Source organism: Poecilia mexicana, unplaced genomic scaffold (assembly GCF_051168715.1).
Source record: "Poecilia mexicana isolate PSO_F unplaced genomic scaffold, ASM5116871v1 scaffold_2, whole genome shotgun sequence".
Classification (NCBI taxonomy): Eukaryota; Metazoa; Chordata; class Actinopteri; order Cyprinodontiformes; family Poeciliidae; genus Poecilia; species Poecilia mexicana.
In genome coordinates, this window is record NW_028263371.1 from 44,377,376 (window position 1) to 44,391,995 (window position 14,620).

At 40.4% G+C, this 14,620-nt stretch overlaps 1 protein-coding gene across 4 annotated transcripts in view; it reads right to left on the reverse strand.

Annotated features, from left to right (window-relative positions):
- Positions 1-14,620, reverse strand: part of fmnl2a (formin-like 2a) — a 58,007-nt gene that overhangs the window by 7,543 nt on the left and 35,844 nt on the right. For all 4 annotated transcript variants that reach the window (XM_014997295.2, XM_014997305.2, XM_014997313.2 and 1 more), the window contains exons 7-24: positions 12,008-12,116; positions 11,742-11,818; positions 9,800-9,893; positions 8,617-8,691; positions 7,219-7,329; positions 6,851-7,000; positions 6,303-6,404; positions 5,705-6,011; positions 5,368-5,562; positions 2,959-3,083; positions 2,663-2,865; positions 1,848-2,082; positions 1,696-1,764; positions 1,528-1,608; positions 1,306-1,435; positions 1,059-1,222; positions 860-961; positions 66-161 (exon numbers count right to left, since the gene is read on the reverse strand). In XM_014997295.2, the coding sequence (XP_014852781.2) occupies positions 66-161; positions 860-961; positions 1,059-1,222; positions 1,306-1,435; positions 1,528-1,608; positions 1,696-1,764; positions 1,848-2,082; positions 2,663-2,865; positions 2,959-3,083; positions 5,368-5,562; positions 5,705-6,011; positions 6,303-6,404; positions 6,851-7,000; positions 7,219-7,329; positions 8,617-8,691; positions 9,800-9,893; positions 11,742-11,818; positions 12,008-12,116 (2,425 nt within the window). The remainder of the gene's footprint in view (positions 1-65; positions 162-859; positions 962-1,058; positions 1,223-1,305; positions 1,436-1,527; positions 1,609-1,695; positions 1,765-1,847; positions 2,083-2,662; positions 2,866-2,958; positions 3,084-5,367; positions 5,563-5,704; positions 6,012-6,302; positions 6,405-6,850; positions 7,001-7,218; positions 7,330-8,616; positions 8,692-9,799; positions 9,894-11,741; positions 11,819-12,007; positions 12,117-14,620) is intronic.

The following is a 14,620-nucleotide window of genomic DNA, read 5'->3' on the forward strand; positions in this document are numbered from 1 at the left end:
TCCCTTCTGGTCATTGTGATCCTAAGGGGGAGGAAGCAAAGGAGTTCAGAGAAAGATTAACTCACCTTCTGGTCTTCCTCCATCATAGCCTCCTGTTCTAGAAGTTTCTCCATCATGAGCTGCTCCTGCCGCTTCTTCTGCTCATTGTCCTCCTCCGCTTGCTGAGAAGCCACCGATTTAAAAAAAAAAAAACATTTACAAATTCACATCTTACTCTAGGTATTTTAGATTTAATCAGTGCGGGAAGATCATTAACACAGCATTTCTAAAAGCTTTCTGTTTCATCCAGTATTTTAATGATCAGCAGAAATCAGCATTTTCTAAATTAAGTTCATTTTAAGCTCTCCAGGGGGCGCAATTGACCTTTTCTCAGATGCTGTACATTTTTATTTGCAAAATAGTTCGAGCTCAAATCAACCTTATGTTTCTTTGTTATTTTTTTTCGAAGAGTTTTAAGTTTTGCAAAAGTATTCATTCAAAACATAGCTCTTCTTGAAACTTCAACAAAGCTTTATCTCTGACAGGTCTGCCATATTTTTTGTCTTCATGACCTTCTTTGTTGACTAAAATGTTTTTTTTTCCACCGACAAACACCTCAGTATTCACAGAACTGCTAGCTTTTGTACTGACATTAATTAACACACTGCTGGACTCCGTTTACCAATTATTTGACTTCTGGAGGCAATTAGTTGCACTGGATTTCTTTTTCAGTTGTCAGAATAAAGGGGGTTGAACAGAAATACACACATTTTTTGATTTCATTGGTGAAAACCGTGTATCCCTTTTCCTTCACCACACAAATTTGTTTTACTATTAGATAAAGTTCAAATAAAACCACTGAAGTTTCCAACCAACTCACCCTGTAGGCTTTCACAAATCGCACAAACACCGGGAAGAAAACAGACGGCGGCGTTGTCTTAGAGTTCTCTCCAAAGAACTTCACAGCCTCATCAAAGGCGTCCTTTTTTTTTTTTTGAAGATGGGGAAACAAAATGCAGCTTCAGCGATTAAATATTCAGTCACTGAGAGAAAGATTTTACTCCATTATTCAGCGTTACCTGTGCAATTTTGGCATCATCCTGCAACTTTTTCAGCTTGCTCTCGTTGTGTGTGATGAAGTCTTTCAGCATGGTGTTGTGACCGTGCATGCTGTACTCTCTCCTGGTCAGCTCCATGCCTCTATGCAGCTCCTTAACGTCCAGCAGGACATTCTCCAGCGACACTGTGAGCACACGGGGAACGTTACGCCACAGGATCGCACAAAACATGGAAATGTTTGGTTAACGGATAAAAATTTACACCCACCTGCTGCTGCCTTTTCAACATAGTGCAACTCGTTGTGGAACAGAGACACTTGTGGGTATTTCTCTTTGACCACGTTGGCGATGTAGTGCAGCAAGGTCATTTTCCGGTCCGTTGACTTGGTATCAAGAAGCTGAGGGGGGAGGGGGGGGAATAGAAATATTATGTTTTAACAAAAGAAAAAGTGAGGACGTGTAACTTTAACCGTCTTCAAAAGCAGCTTACCAAATCTAAACTCTGCAGCTTGAATCCATACACTGCTCCTCTTTTGCTGCTGTTCATGTAGTTTCCAAGTGCCAAAATAATCTGCAGCACAGGTAAACAGGGATCACAAAACTAAATCCTCCATGTGCAGGACAGCACACTCTGCTAATACAAAATATCACCAGTTACCTCTAAAATCTTCTTTAACTTCTGAGACGACTTGATGGACACAGACGCCGCAATGACGGCATGAAGTTGCTGCAGACAAGCAAAGATTGACGCATCAATTTCACGACTCGGCAGCAAACGACAAATATCGAGTGGGAGACTCTCTTAATCACCGGCGTGAGCATCTGCACGCTTTCGCTGAAGTTTCCGATGAAGGCCATGATGGTCATCTTCTGCATGAGCCGCTCGATCTTGCTGAACTGCATCATGAAGCGGTCCTCGTCGGTCAGGCTCTCCAGAGGCTTGCGCTCCTTCTCGAACTGCCGCAGGATTTTGACCTCGTTCTCGGTGGGCTGGAAGCGCATCAGGCACTCCACAAAATCCACTGGCAGAGTCCGCAGGTCGAATCTGAAAGAGATACAGGGGGGAATGGGGGGTGGAGATGAGGACCACGTCCAACAGAGGCACGAGGTAAAGAATGGGACTTCACTTTGGTAAAATGTAGCACATCTACACTTTAATCTAGACATTTTGTTTTATATCTGATTTCCAACTGTTAGTTTGTAGCTTATTATTTATATTTTCTCCGTTTCATCTCTGATTTGAATTTGTTATCTTTTAATGATGTCGTTTCTTTTTGATTTTTTTATTTTAATCTTAAAATGACCTGCATTGGCAAAAATATGTTTTTTATGATGAAAAAGTTACTCTGTACCCAAGCAGCCTTTTTTTTAACCAAATATATCTTTACCCTACTACAAGAACAACTACTTTTCACTTGCGTTAGAAATATATTAAAGTCATTTTGAACTGAATGACGGATTAACTGTGGAATTCCAAATATTTCCTTTTGTCCATACTTCCTTTTGAAAGAAGGATGGATTTTTCCAAGACTGCACATGAATCCTTTTATATGCTTTGTTATTTCACCGATATTGCTTCTAAATCAGATAGATGCAAAATAAACAAGCAAATGTCGGAGGCTTACAGCTGAATGGCCTTGCAGATCTCCTCGGTCGTCTTGCCCACTTTCCTCAGAGTGATAGCCAGGTTCTTTGCCCTGTTGGAGTCCAGCAGGGCCACCTTGTTGGGTCCCTTGTGAGTGACCTTCTGCTTGCTCGTGGTGAGGTCGATGGATGGGCCCTGAGCTTTGGTCTTAAACATCTCCTCAAACTCATCAACATTCAGGTCCTAAAAGACACCAGAGGTTTTTTTTATTTATTTATTTTATTAGGATAGGAAGCAGGTCGAAACAGAGACCCTGTTCTGAGTGCGGGCCTTTACCTCGAGTATCCTCTCGTCGTCGATCTCGTTGAAGACGGTCCCGTTGATCTGATTTGGTTTCAGGGCGACCCAGTTGAAGACAGGCATGCGGAACTTTGTCTTGATGGGTTTCTTGATCTTAACAGCTAAATGACACAAATGGAAATTAAAAATATGTCTTGATCGACTGTAAGGGTCCATAAGAAAGTAGCCACACACATGCAGGAGACGGGATCTATAACAAGAAACATCTGATTTCTGAAAACATTCATTTTGAACACTTCAAATGTTTTAGCAGAGAACACAGATGTCCATCGATTAAAACAGGATGGTTTCCTTCTTCTCTTTATTCAAGCTGAGCCTCCTGGCAGAGGAACAAGGCCAAAGGCTATATCTGTTCACTAAATTGTGCATATGGTCCAGGATTACTCGCCAGGCCTGGGGTCAAACTATTTGCTGTGCAGATTAAAGCTATTTGTAGCGACAAGAGCTGCTCCATTGAACCTGAACGTTGACGCAGCGTCCTGCATCGCCGTGCCGACAAGGTGTCAGCAGCGACGCAGTGAGAGATAAGGCCATCATGGGAAAGGCAAACAGCATTCCGGCTGCATGCGATTTCTATCAACTTAACCATCTGCGTGCCACAGCAGCTCAATGAGCATCGGCATGCAACAAACTTGTTTTTAAGATTGTGACACGTCATTCATTCAAAACGTCAGACGGTCAAAGTACTACAGTCAAGAGTGAAGCAAAACCATTCACAAGTTTTGAATGTGGTATTTTCTTTTTTTTTTAAAGGGTTCACAGCAGATCTTCCAGGCATCTGGACTCACTGTTTACAGTCAGGAGTACCTAACATTTTTCTCAGGTGCATCAGCGCAAAAGTTACTGCTGCATTTAACGTAGCAGTTTTACGGGTTCGCTTTGTGATTTTGTGCTTAATCACTGTCCATTAGGGCAATATTAACTTGTAAATCATTAATTAACAATCTAGTAAACAAAGTTCTTTACTTGAAGTGAAATTGGCACCTTCTTAGAAAACTGTCAAGTGTGCTGGTGAGCTGAAATGTTAATTTAAAAACATCTCAAAAATAAAAAAACAGATGCATGAAAGCATGAAATAAAAAATTCTAAACACCTTCTGAACATCTCAAAGCGAACATTTCATTATGTGCTCTATCAGCATTTCAGTTGGAAATGTTTTGTACAAGAGCCAATCACTACTGACCACTTACCAGACATGGCCTTCCTAAACCTTTCCCAGTAAAATGCATTTTTTTTATTATTATTATCAGTTTTAATGTATCTTAACAAGGAAAACTGGTCAAGCCACTGTCTTAATCTATACACTCTTGTCACCTTGAGGTTGATGGCTCCAAGTTGCAGAACTGGTAATGAGTTTCTGACGGCTCAGAACTCAACTAGTCTATATTTTCTCTGCTCATCCTGCTACATCCACTGAGTTTATCTGCGATCTGGTTGAACTGGCGCAGCCTTAATTTCTATTTATTTTTTTCAGTTGTACCATTGAGAAATGTGGTTGCACTCTAGAGCCCTACATCATGATGTAAAGCATCTTGTGAAGATGCCCATATGTTATGTTATTACAACCACAAACTATTTGTATTTCATCGAGCAGCTGGAAGGGAAATTCAGCATTTTTTCAGGTTTTTTTTGTCTTCTCAAATAAAAACTTGTGTGAGCTATACATTTGTCCACAACACTTCAGAGTCGGTACTTTGTACAACCACCTCTTGCTGAAATTACAGCTAAAAGTAATTTCAACAGGGGTGTCTCTACCTGTCTGATACCACATTTAAAACCAATGAGAAACCACCACAGGGGGGGAAATACGTGTATGACATGGTTAAGGGGTGTGGAGGGAAAACACGACATTGAATTCGACAGCAAGAACCTACAGAAAAGCTTGATGGGTCCCTCTGGTTGGCGGGGAAGGAAAACAATTCAGAGACAGGTTAGCATAACGGCCGGGAACAGTGGCAATGTTTACATGAGCGTCATTAAGCTAAGGCAAGAGTTTTCAATTCGTAGGTTTCAGTTTACACAGGCCAACAAAGTCAGCTTGCTCATACACATGTACGTACAGATCTTACAGGTTTATCTGCATACTGAGTTCATCCAAAGTGTTATCGTTATTTAACCTGAACACACCTGAAGCTGTGAACGTGGGACGCACCATTAAAAAAAAAAAAAAAAAAAAAACCCTAAAAGAAATGAGACATCTAACTCAAGACTTAACAGTTCAGAGAGGGGATAACTTAGGAGATCGAACCAAATGTTTTCATGTTTTCATTTAATCTTTCATTTAAAAGTCCAACAAAGCTCATGAATCTTACATTCCTGTTAATTTAATTGAGAAATATGTTTTTGCTATATTGATATGAAAACCAAAGGATAAATTAACCTCACCTGCCAATCCTGAATTCATGATCACAGTGGGCGTCCCACATCCGGGAAGAGGGGGCGCCATAGGTGGAGGTGGAGGAGGCAGAGGGGCAGAAGTCTCTGACGGGAGGCCGGGAGGTGGCGGTGGCGGTGGAGGGGGTGGCGGCGGTGGGGGTGGGGCAGCTGCAGCGGGAATTTCCATCGATGGTCCATTTGGCACTGGGAGAGACAACGAGGGATTAATATGAACCATTTGTTTTCCTCAAACATTTTAAGGACGAAAATGACTTTTCTAAACCACTTTTTACTCATTTGGGTTTTCAATACTTGAGGCACGCAGCTGATCTGATTATAAACCTACATTGCCCGTTGACTGGCAGCGGGGGAGGTGGAGGAGGGGGAGCAGGTACAGCAAACATGCCTCCTGCGACTCCTGCAGCCGTCCCATTTGCCCCCGCCATGGCACCCGGCAGACCCTCCATCCCGGGCAGCGAAGAAGGCAGGATTGAGATGTCTCCATCTCCCTTTTTCTGGATCCGGATGGTCCCCTGCTTTTCCAGCTCGTGGATCTTCTTCTCCAGCTTACTCTGGCGCTGGATGGCCTCATCCTTCTCCTTAAGCATCTGCCTCAGCGAGTGAATCTGCGAGGTGGAGTCTTTATAGACTTCCTGCATGGCGACGGAAAGGGAAAAAGAAGAGCTAACGACGTTAGGAAGTAAAACTGGCTACAGTGTGCTGTAATCTAATACACCTTATTTTTTCAGCTGTAAAAAATGTAAAATGCATGCATCCTGCTCTTTCCATTTTTTGTGTTGGCCTATTAAAATACAAGTAGATTGTGGTTGTAACCTGGGGCTATCAATCCTTTTGCAGGGAAATGTAGCAGTGTACGCACCATATTTCCAACAAGTATTGAAGATTTAAGTAAAAAAAAAAAAAATGTTGGAGTAAGAACTGACTTTAATGGCTTCAAGTTCCTTGTTCCTCGTCATCAGCTGTTTTTCCAGCTCCACAATCTTGGCCATAGCTTCATTCTCCATGTCCTGCAGCTTCTCTGTCATCTATGAGAGTGAAAGGGGGCAAAGGTCACAGATGAACATGTTGCAGAGACAATATCCAACTCAAACAAGGTCATGGAGGGCAGCGATGTAATGCATTGATCATGTTCATGTCTTCATAAGTTAGAAATCTTCAGGAGATTAATGTTTTGCAGATACACCAGTTTGCTATGACGGAAAACATAATGAGCATTTAACCTTTTCCAATAGACCAATCAAATCATGCAGCAAATTTGTGCTAAATGTCTGAGCATTAATTCAAGATTCACTGTGTCGTTCAGTATCAACTCAAAGACACTGCTGAACGACATTACATTGCACAAGTTCACATAGGAGCATATAAAAATGTCAGTGCAACTTACAAAAGAAGCATGTATAATAAACAAATAAATAAATAAATGTTGATTTTTTTATATATATATAATAAAATAACACTTGTGGGTTCTCACGTGCGACATGTTCTCCTCCAGCTCCTCCACTCGCTCCAGGGCAGCATTTTTGGTCTCTGCATCCTCAAGCAGCGCTCCAACGTCAAACACGTTATCCAGGTAGGCCTGGATCTGAACCTGGAGCTTATCGCTCTCTGTGTGCTTCAGTTTCTGTAAAACAGACAGAAAAATAGTGACTAAAGTCCACTTTCTTTCCCAGGAACTGCAGCAATCTCACATATGCAGGTTTGCAAAACCCAAAAAAACTGAAAAGCCGTTATTGATGGCTTCTCTATGCTGGACATCTCAGGGGTGCAGCAACTGCAGCAGGAACTGAGGACTTTTAGCTGGGAATACTCAGAAGGAGTTCTGTGTAAATCTCAACTCACGTCCAAGTAGTCGTCCAAGCCCAGCTTGGTGAAGTCGTACTGTAGGTGAACTCTAAAGTTCATGTCCTCCACTGAGTGCACAACAATGTTGATGAACTGCATACATGCAACCTGAAGAACGTGAAGAGACGAGCAGAAGAGTCAGTTAAACAGCATTTTTTTAATTAGCAGAGATAAGTTCAAATTGAAGACAAATAATGCTACACAATTTGATTTGCGCTCATTATTCTGATTTCCAGTAGAAGATTCTGACAGTGTAACAATGCTGAGTAAAAGTAGCACACATGGTATTTCACTTTCAAAACAAGAATGCCTAACATAATCTAATTGATGTAAATAAGAAAGCTACTACCATTCTCATATTTGGAGAAATTTGGTTGTGGTCTGTTAAATATGTATAAGATTCTGAAAATAAATTCACACTTTATAACAGATACTGACTCTCTATGGGAAAAAAAAAAAAGATTGCACTTTGTACAACCCCCTTTTGCCAAAAAGACAGTACTTTGTGTTCTCCCATAACATTGCACGGGATAAGACGATACATTATCCTGTCTACAGATCTATTGACAAATCATTTCTCTTGCAGATTCTTGCTGCTTTTTATTACAAAAAGTCCATGAACTCCAACAAGTTTGGGTTTTATGGTTTGGATGCAAATATTCCACCCTATGATGCCGAAGTGGAACAGGTAAATAGTACGATAATTATGTCAGTAAGAGATCAATCAATCAAAATTAAATAAATAGAAATTATGTGCAGCTTCCTGTTCTGCTGTCATCATTTATGTCAGTTAATCCTGGGTTGAATCTGACGCCTCAACAAGTCCTATCAGCTGGAGTGTTTCTGTAAGCGACGGAGACAAACTTGCCAGACGTCTGACAGACAGACACAATATCGACTGGTTTTCACTTCATCAGTCAGGCTGGACTCTTACAAATACAGAGACAGCTAAATGTTTATCTCAAAATTGGAAAGAAAGGTTGTTTATTCAATGTTTAGTCTAACAAGAGGATATCTGCAGTGCTGTTCGAAATGTTTAAATAGGTGTAGGTGTGAACACTTTTTTTTTTATTTTATCAGTCACTATCTGTTCTCCTTGTTGCTTTTTGTGGGCCCGTCTCGTCCACTAAATGATTCAACCTGTGGATCTCACATTTATTTTACTTTTCTTTAAAAAAAAATCTATTTCCAGTAATTACTTTCAAAAAGTGAAATTTGTCCATCGTGAAATATTTCAAGAATTTATTCCTGCTGACATGATGTTCTCCAGCAGGAAGACCCTGACATATCCCTCCATAAGGAAGGTAAACCACAAAAGGTTTTTGGTCACAGAGTGCTGCATCAACACATCTGTATGTTATGCATCTGTATAATAATGAGTTTATTTGAATTCACCATGAAGTCAATGTTGTTGTCTTCATTCTTGAAGTACTCCATAAGCTTCTCAAACCGCTGCGTCTCCACGCATACCTGCATCGCAAAAGAGTGCGTAAAATTAGTGACCGGTGTTATTATGAAACCATAATCATAAACTTAGCAAGAAAGAGTAAAACGTAAGACTCAAGATTTTAGCAGCTGCTGCATCATATGAACCACCACCAGTATAAGTGAAAAAACACCCATAAAACAGTCTGATGATAAACTGTTCTCAGTCTTCAAAGTGATTACTGCTGAGCTAAATTATTCATACACGCCTCCTGTTTTAATCCTATTTACAGCAGATGCTGTATACTTTTTGCAAACTTTACCTAAGAAATGCAGTGTTTTTGTGGCAAAAAACCCTATTTAAAGTAGAACTTGACATCCAGAAAGACGTAAAAATGGGGTAGAGTGATGTTTGGCTGATCAGAAAGGTCATTGGGAGGGTAGCGAGGCAGACTGGGACAGAGTATAATAAAGAATTCAGTAGAAATAGGAAGCGTGGTTATTTAAAAACCTCAAGCTTCTGCCTGCAGCCAGTTCTTTGTAGCTGCAAATCATCTCCAGTAAAATAAAGCTAACTCCGCTGCCTAATTATGAGAGAAAAAAAAATCTCCCAAAATCTGTGACCCTGCTGCTGCGGTTTCACACCATCAGAAACATTTCTCAGCCTCCGTCTCATTAGGTGAGCTCTTCTCTCGCTCTAATGCCACGGTCGCTGAAAGCGCCACACTCAATATTTAATTCAGAGGTGTAAATATTACATAAACTGCGCTCGCTCTATGCTCGTAAGATGTTTGCTAAAATGAGGCTGTGGTTAGCCCCTAGTTCTCTCCCTGGCAGCCAGGATACCTCCCTCCAGACAGCCACAGGTCAGGAAGGCTATCTTGAACATCTGTCGCTGTGCTTTTCTGAGCTTTGATGCGCCTGACGAATCTTGTTAACACGCACGGAGCGGTTTTGTCTGATGGGTGGGTTATCCTGTGCTACACAGACAGACCGGTATCTCTGAACCCTTTGAAGCAACGCCGAGGGGGAATCTGCCGGAGAAGCATTCCTCCAGGGCCGAGAGATTGTTTGAAACGACACAGTCGGAATGTAAAGACTTAAGGGTCTCCCTAAAGAATCCCCAGTTTACCATTCTTTAAGCTGGTCATACCTCCTTGAAGTTGTCAAAGGCGGAGAGAATAATTTCATGGCCTCCTCTCACGAGACAAACTGCCGCCAGGAGCTCCAGCACCAGAGCTTTGGTTCTGTAAAACCACAGAGAAAGTTATGGCAGGAGAGGTTAGCAAATGTTATGTTTGCCAGTAGAGAAGCAAATATAAACTTAAAGTGTAAAGTCAGTAGTGTTAACTAAATATCATAATAACCCCTCATCAACAACACTGCAGCGCCTCGCAAAGTGCCTTCAATTTTTCCACACTCATGGCTGCAACCACAAACCTCAGTGTGTGTTTATTTTGAATTTATAAGACGGACCAACACAACGTAGTGGATAATTTTCAACTGGAAGGATGTTTTGCTTTTTTTTTCTGCAAGTAAAAGTCTAACTTTAAAGCAGGCTTAAAAAAAATCCATTATCTGAGAGTGGAAGAGTACATTACTCTATGTGTGAAAACACCGATTGTACGTCACCCTGTATACATCATCCTAATCAGGAACTATTGTCCAGGAAAATATTATTAATCATTTGACAATTTGTTTGACTGTGATGCTGTGGGGAAGTTTTTCTTCAGCAAGAACGGGAAAACGGGTCAGAGTTGATGAGAAAACAGATGGGAGGCAAATGCAGAGCAATACTGGAAGAGAATCTGTAACAGACTGCATGAAGATGGCAGACTACGGTGGAGGTTCAACCCTAAAACTACTTGTGGGGCAAAAAAAATGAGCACAAAATTTATAGTATTGTGAAGATATTGGTTTACAAAAACATTCTCGTCTTTACTCAGCAACAGGAACTGGATTTGGGTCAGTCCTCCATTAAAGAGCTTTCTGCGTTTGGCCAAATTTATGCATTTTTAAAAACTGATCATCAACTACACGTGCTGCAGGGCAGATTTATATCATGTCTTTAGTTGTAATCTGGGACTGAACAATATAATTCGGAGTGCTACGAATGGCCCTGGGCCATATTCTGAACACCCCTGGTTTAGCTCAAAGCATATTCATGACAATATCCTAGTCAAAGTACACACCCAAATCTAATCCAGAATCTGTGCAGAGAGACAATCACACTGAAATCAAGCGGTTTTGCATAGAAGAATGGATAAAAATGTCACATTCTGCAGCTGTAATTGGAGTGGATAATGGTTCTATACAGAATTGGCACCATACATTTTAGCCTTTCATTTGTAAAATAATTATTTCTCTTTCGCCTCGAACGTATGCTCTACTTGGTATTACCATCACATAAAATCCCAATAAAAATAAACATTGTGGTGATAATGTGACAATGTGTTCAAGTGTTCAAGATAGTGTTAATACTTTTGCAAGGCTATGTTGATTATATTAGGAGCATCAAATCATCAACATGTCATTTGTTGAGTATCAGCATGTTTGTGTTGTTTTCATTTTATTGAAGCAGGATTTATTTGCCTGAAGGAAAGAAGAAGCAAAGAGGTTTCACATCAACTTTTCAGGACATCCTGTAACCTTTGGGCATTGTTTGAGAACTCATGCATCAATCCATCCACACACACACATACACACACAGGCACGCACACAGCAGAGGCTTTCCAGCAGTGATCTCTTTATGCATCTGTCTGTGTAGAGGAGTCTGCAGGTAGAGCTTTTTATCTTCCTTCCTTCCTGATGGATGTGTCTCAGAGCAACGAATGCACTTGTACAAAACGACACAGCTGATACTCTGAAACTACGGTTGTAATTTTACTAAAGCACGAAATCTAAACTGAGAATACTGCAGTAAGAAATTTAACTGCTTAAAAACAAACTAGCAGCCACAACAAAAAGCATTTGGAAGGAAAGAACAGATTTTATTCACTGTGATTTTTAATTATCTGCAAAGTGTTGCCAACTTTCACTTTGATTAATGTGCAACAATTACCGGTACATTTTCACGACTTCTTCCTTGATCTTACCGTGGATTTTTATTGTTGAGACTTAGTGCAATTTCATTCACAGCATGTGGGTGTGACATGACCATGTTGAAGCCGTACTGCAACACAAATATAATGGAGACAAAGACAAATAACAGATTAAAAAGGGGGCAGACTTTAAATATTATTGTACATGATGAATAAGATATGGAGGGACAGCAGGGGAGCAAATTGAATTTAGCTTCAAATAGATGGTTGTGCTTCAGCCTGAAAGGTCATGTAGTCCCTGCAGATAAAAGAAAGCTTACCTGATAGTTCATGATGGCACGTAGGCACATGATGCAAACATGGACGTCGTCCTTTTTACAGACGAGTCTGGAGTTTTTCAGCGTTCTCCTGCTCGGCAGAGTGCTGCAGCTATAAAACAAAAAGAAAAGATAGAAGAAAAGTTGCTAAAAAGGGAAAATGGTGCATGGGTTTCTAAATGGAGTGTCAAGTCGGTTTGTGTCTGAACACGTGGGAAAAGCCTGGATAAGCAAGAGAACAGATGCTATTTGTAAATGAGAACAGTAACCCAGCGCCTTGTTCGTACAGAGAGGCTGTTAAAGTGCCAAGCCACCTTACAATACCACAAACAAAGGCTATATGATCTACTGCCACACACAGGGGCCACAGGATGGCTGCTTTGTTTTAGCTTGATGTCCTTCACTTACATATCAATCACAGCTAACATAATAGCAGCCAGTCATTTGCATGCAGCACCGTGACTGTGTAACTTTACGAGGACAAAAAAAAAAAAAAAAAAAACAAGGCTTCTGAGATGATGTAAGTGCTGATCCAGTTAAAGCAAAACTGTTTATTTGCAAACTTTACAAACACAAGTTTCAATTTCCAAGTCCAAGTTCAGTAGAAAAACATTTCTTCAGGCGATAGTTTGACATGCTGATTCCTGTCAGACTCCCTGCCTGTAGGTAAAACTTATCAGTGAGTCACAGCAGAGTTTTTTTTTTTTAAGGAGGCAGCAGATTTCAGATGAAGATGGTTAGTAAGTCATCTTAAAGCTTGCATAAACATTATGTGTTAGAGTTAAGGGAAAAGTACCTCACAAAACCAAAATAATCAAAATGACAGCTGCATATTGGACAAGTTATCCAAAATAATACAGAGGAGTAAAAAAAGAAAGATTCCCCTCCCAATTAATCGTCATCTTAACAGAGGTGAAGTGGAACTAAGAACAGGAATAAATTCACAGGAAATGAATGTGCTTTGACATGTCTGAACGAGCCTTTTGTTCTCTGTTCTGCTGAGCAAATTTATACTTTACAGAAGAGAATAAATAAAAAAGGGAATAACTACACCAAAATAAAAATAAAAAACAATTCAATTGGCTGTTGTGTTTACAGACTTCTGTTCATAATGACGGCGTAAGCAGAGCGCAGTCGGAACATCAGTCATTCATATTCAAGACATTCAAAGCCAAGCACTAATCTTACAAAGCAGAACTTCAACTTTGACAGTTGGTTTTAACTGGAATTGAACTGAAAAATGTAAGGAGGAAATTATGAATCATGTCAAAACAGGCGTAAACATACTTGCGTGTAAAAGACGTAATTGCCATGTGACGAATCCAACTGCGCTTTAGAAACAAACGATAAACCTATGTGCACTATATAGGCGACACGCTGATGGAACATAACCGCAGCTTTCTTACACCAGTTGACTCCGTGTTGGAGCAACATAGTAAAGCTGCTGCACAGTTCTCCAGCTATGATAAAATATACATCGCTGCCAAGAAAATGAGACCACTGGATCAGAAATGTAACTGCCTGAGTGATCCAAGTGAAACGTCATCACAAAAATAACATAGACAATGTCGGATATAGAAATGGCGTCACTTTACTTTAGACATGACAACACAGTAGTTTTAAACTTCAATGTATTGAACTGAGATTCAATAAAGGCATATATGTAAATGACTTGGGGACAAAAAAACAAAACAAAACAAAACAAAAAAGTCCCAATTGACATGCAGACCAAACAAATTAACAAACAAGGTTAATTTGCTTTGTGAAAAATCTGATTCATGTTCTGGAGAAGGACAAAAACAGTTTGAGCGGGAAATATTTTTAAGGTTTGTGAGAACAAGTCTAAAATATTTGTATTTTCAACAATACAGACCAGTAATAACAGTTTAATTTGTGCCACATGGAAAAACCAAACACTAGAACTACACTACAGGCTATAAGATACAGAACTAAGATGTCTACATGTTGCTAGCGCTCTCCTAACTCCTCAGACATACCGTTTCATCTGAGTAAACTTTGGACAGTTGAACGAACCCGGCATCCTACAAGAGGCAATTTGAAGAAAGCAAATACAAATGACTTAGTTTGGCTTTAATAAACCAGCTACAGATTATATTTAATACTACCTAAAAAGCAAAAGGTAGATTCTCTGTCTTCATCAAAACACAGAAACATTTCTAGAAGCGATCTGTAGAAGCCATTTGAGAATCTAGGCTAAGTTCTGCACAGGAATGTCATTCGAGGAGTAACACAAGCAGCACACAAACAGAAACAATGAGTGCAGAACAAACCATTTACTCCAAGAGAAACAGAGCTCAGTCACACGAGAATGAGGAGGACCAGGAGGAGGGAGCAGGATTCACAAATAATTCACTTTCCTGACAGAAACAGCAGGACAAATAAACCAGACAGCTCTAGCAGGGAGGTAAAAAGTACAATAAGGAAGGGGTGCTGTGTGTGGGGATGTATATGTGAGCGGCAGTCTGTGGTCGCAGCATTTTGTGTGTTCATGTGTGCGTCTCAAGAGGGAACGGGGAAGTGGCAACCTGCCTGCTGTCGAAGAGTGGCGGACAAAAGAGCAGATGACTACTGATGAAGACGGCGACAAAAAACAGA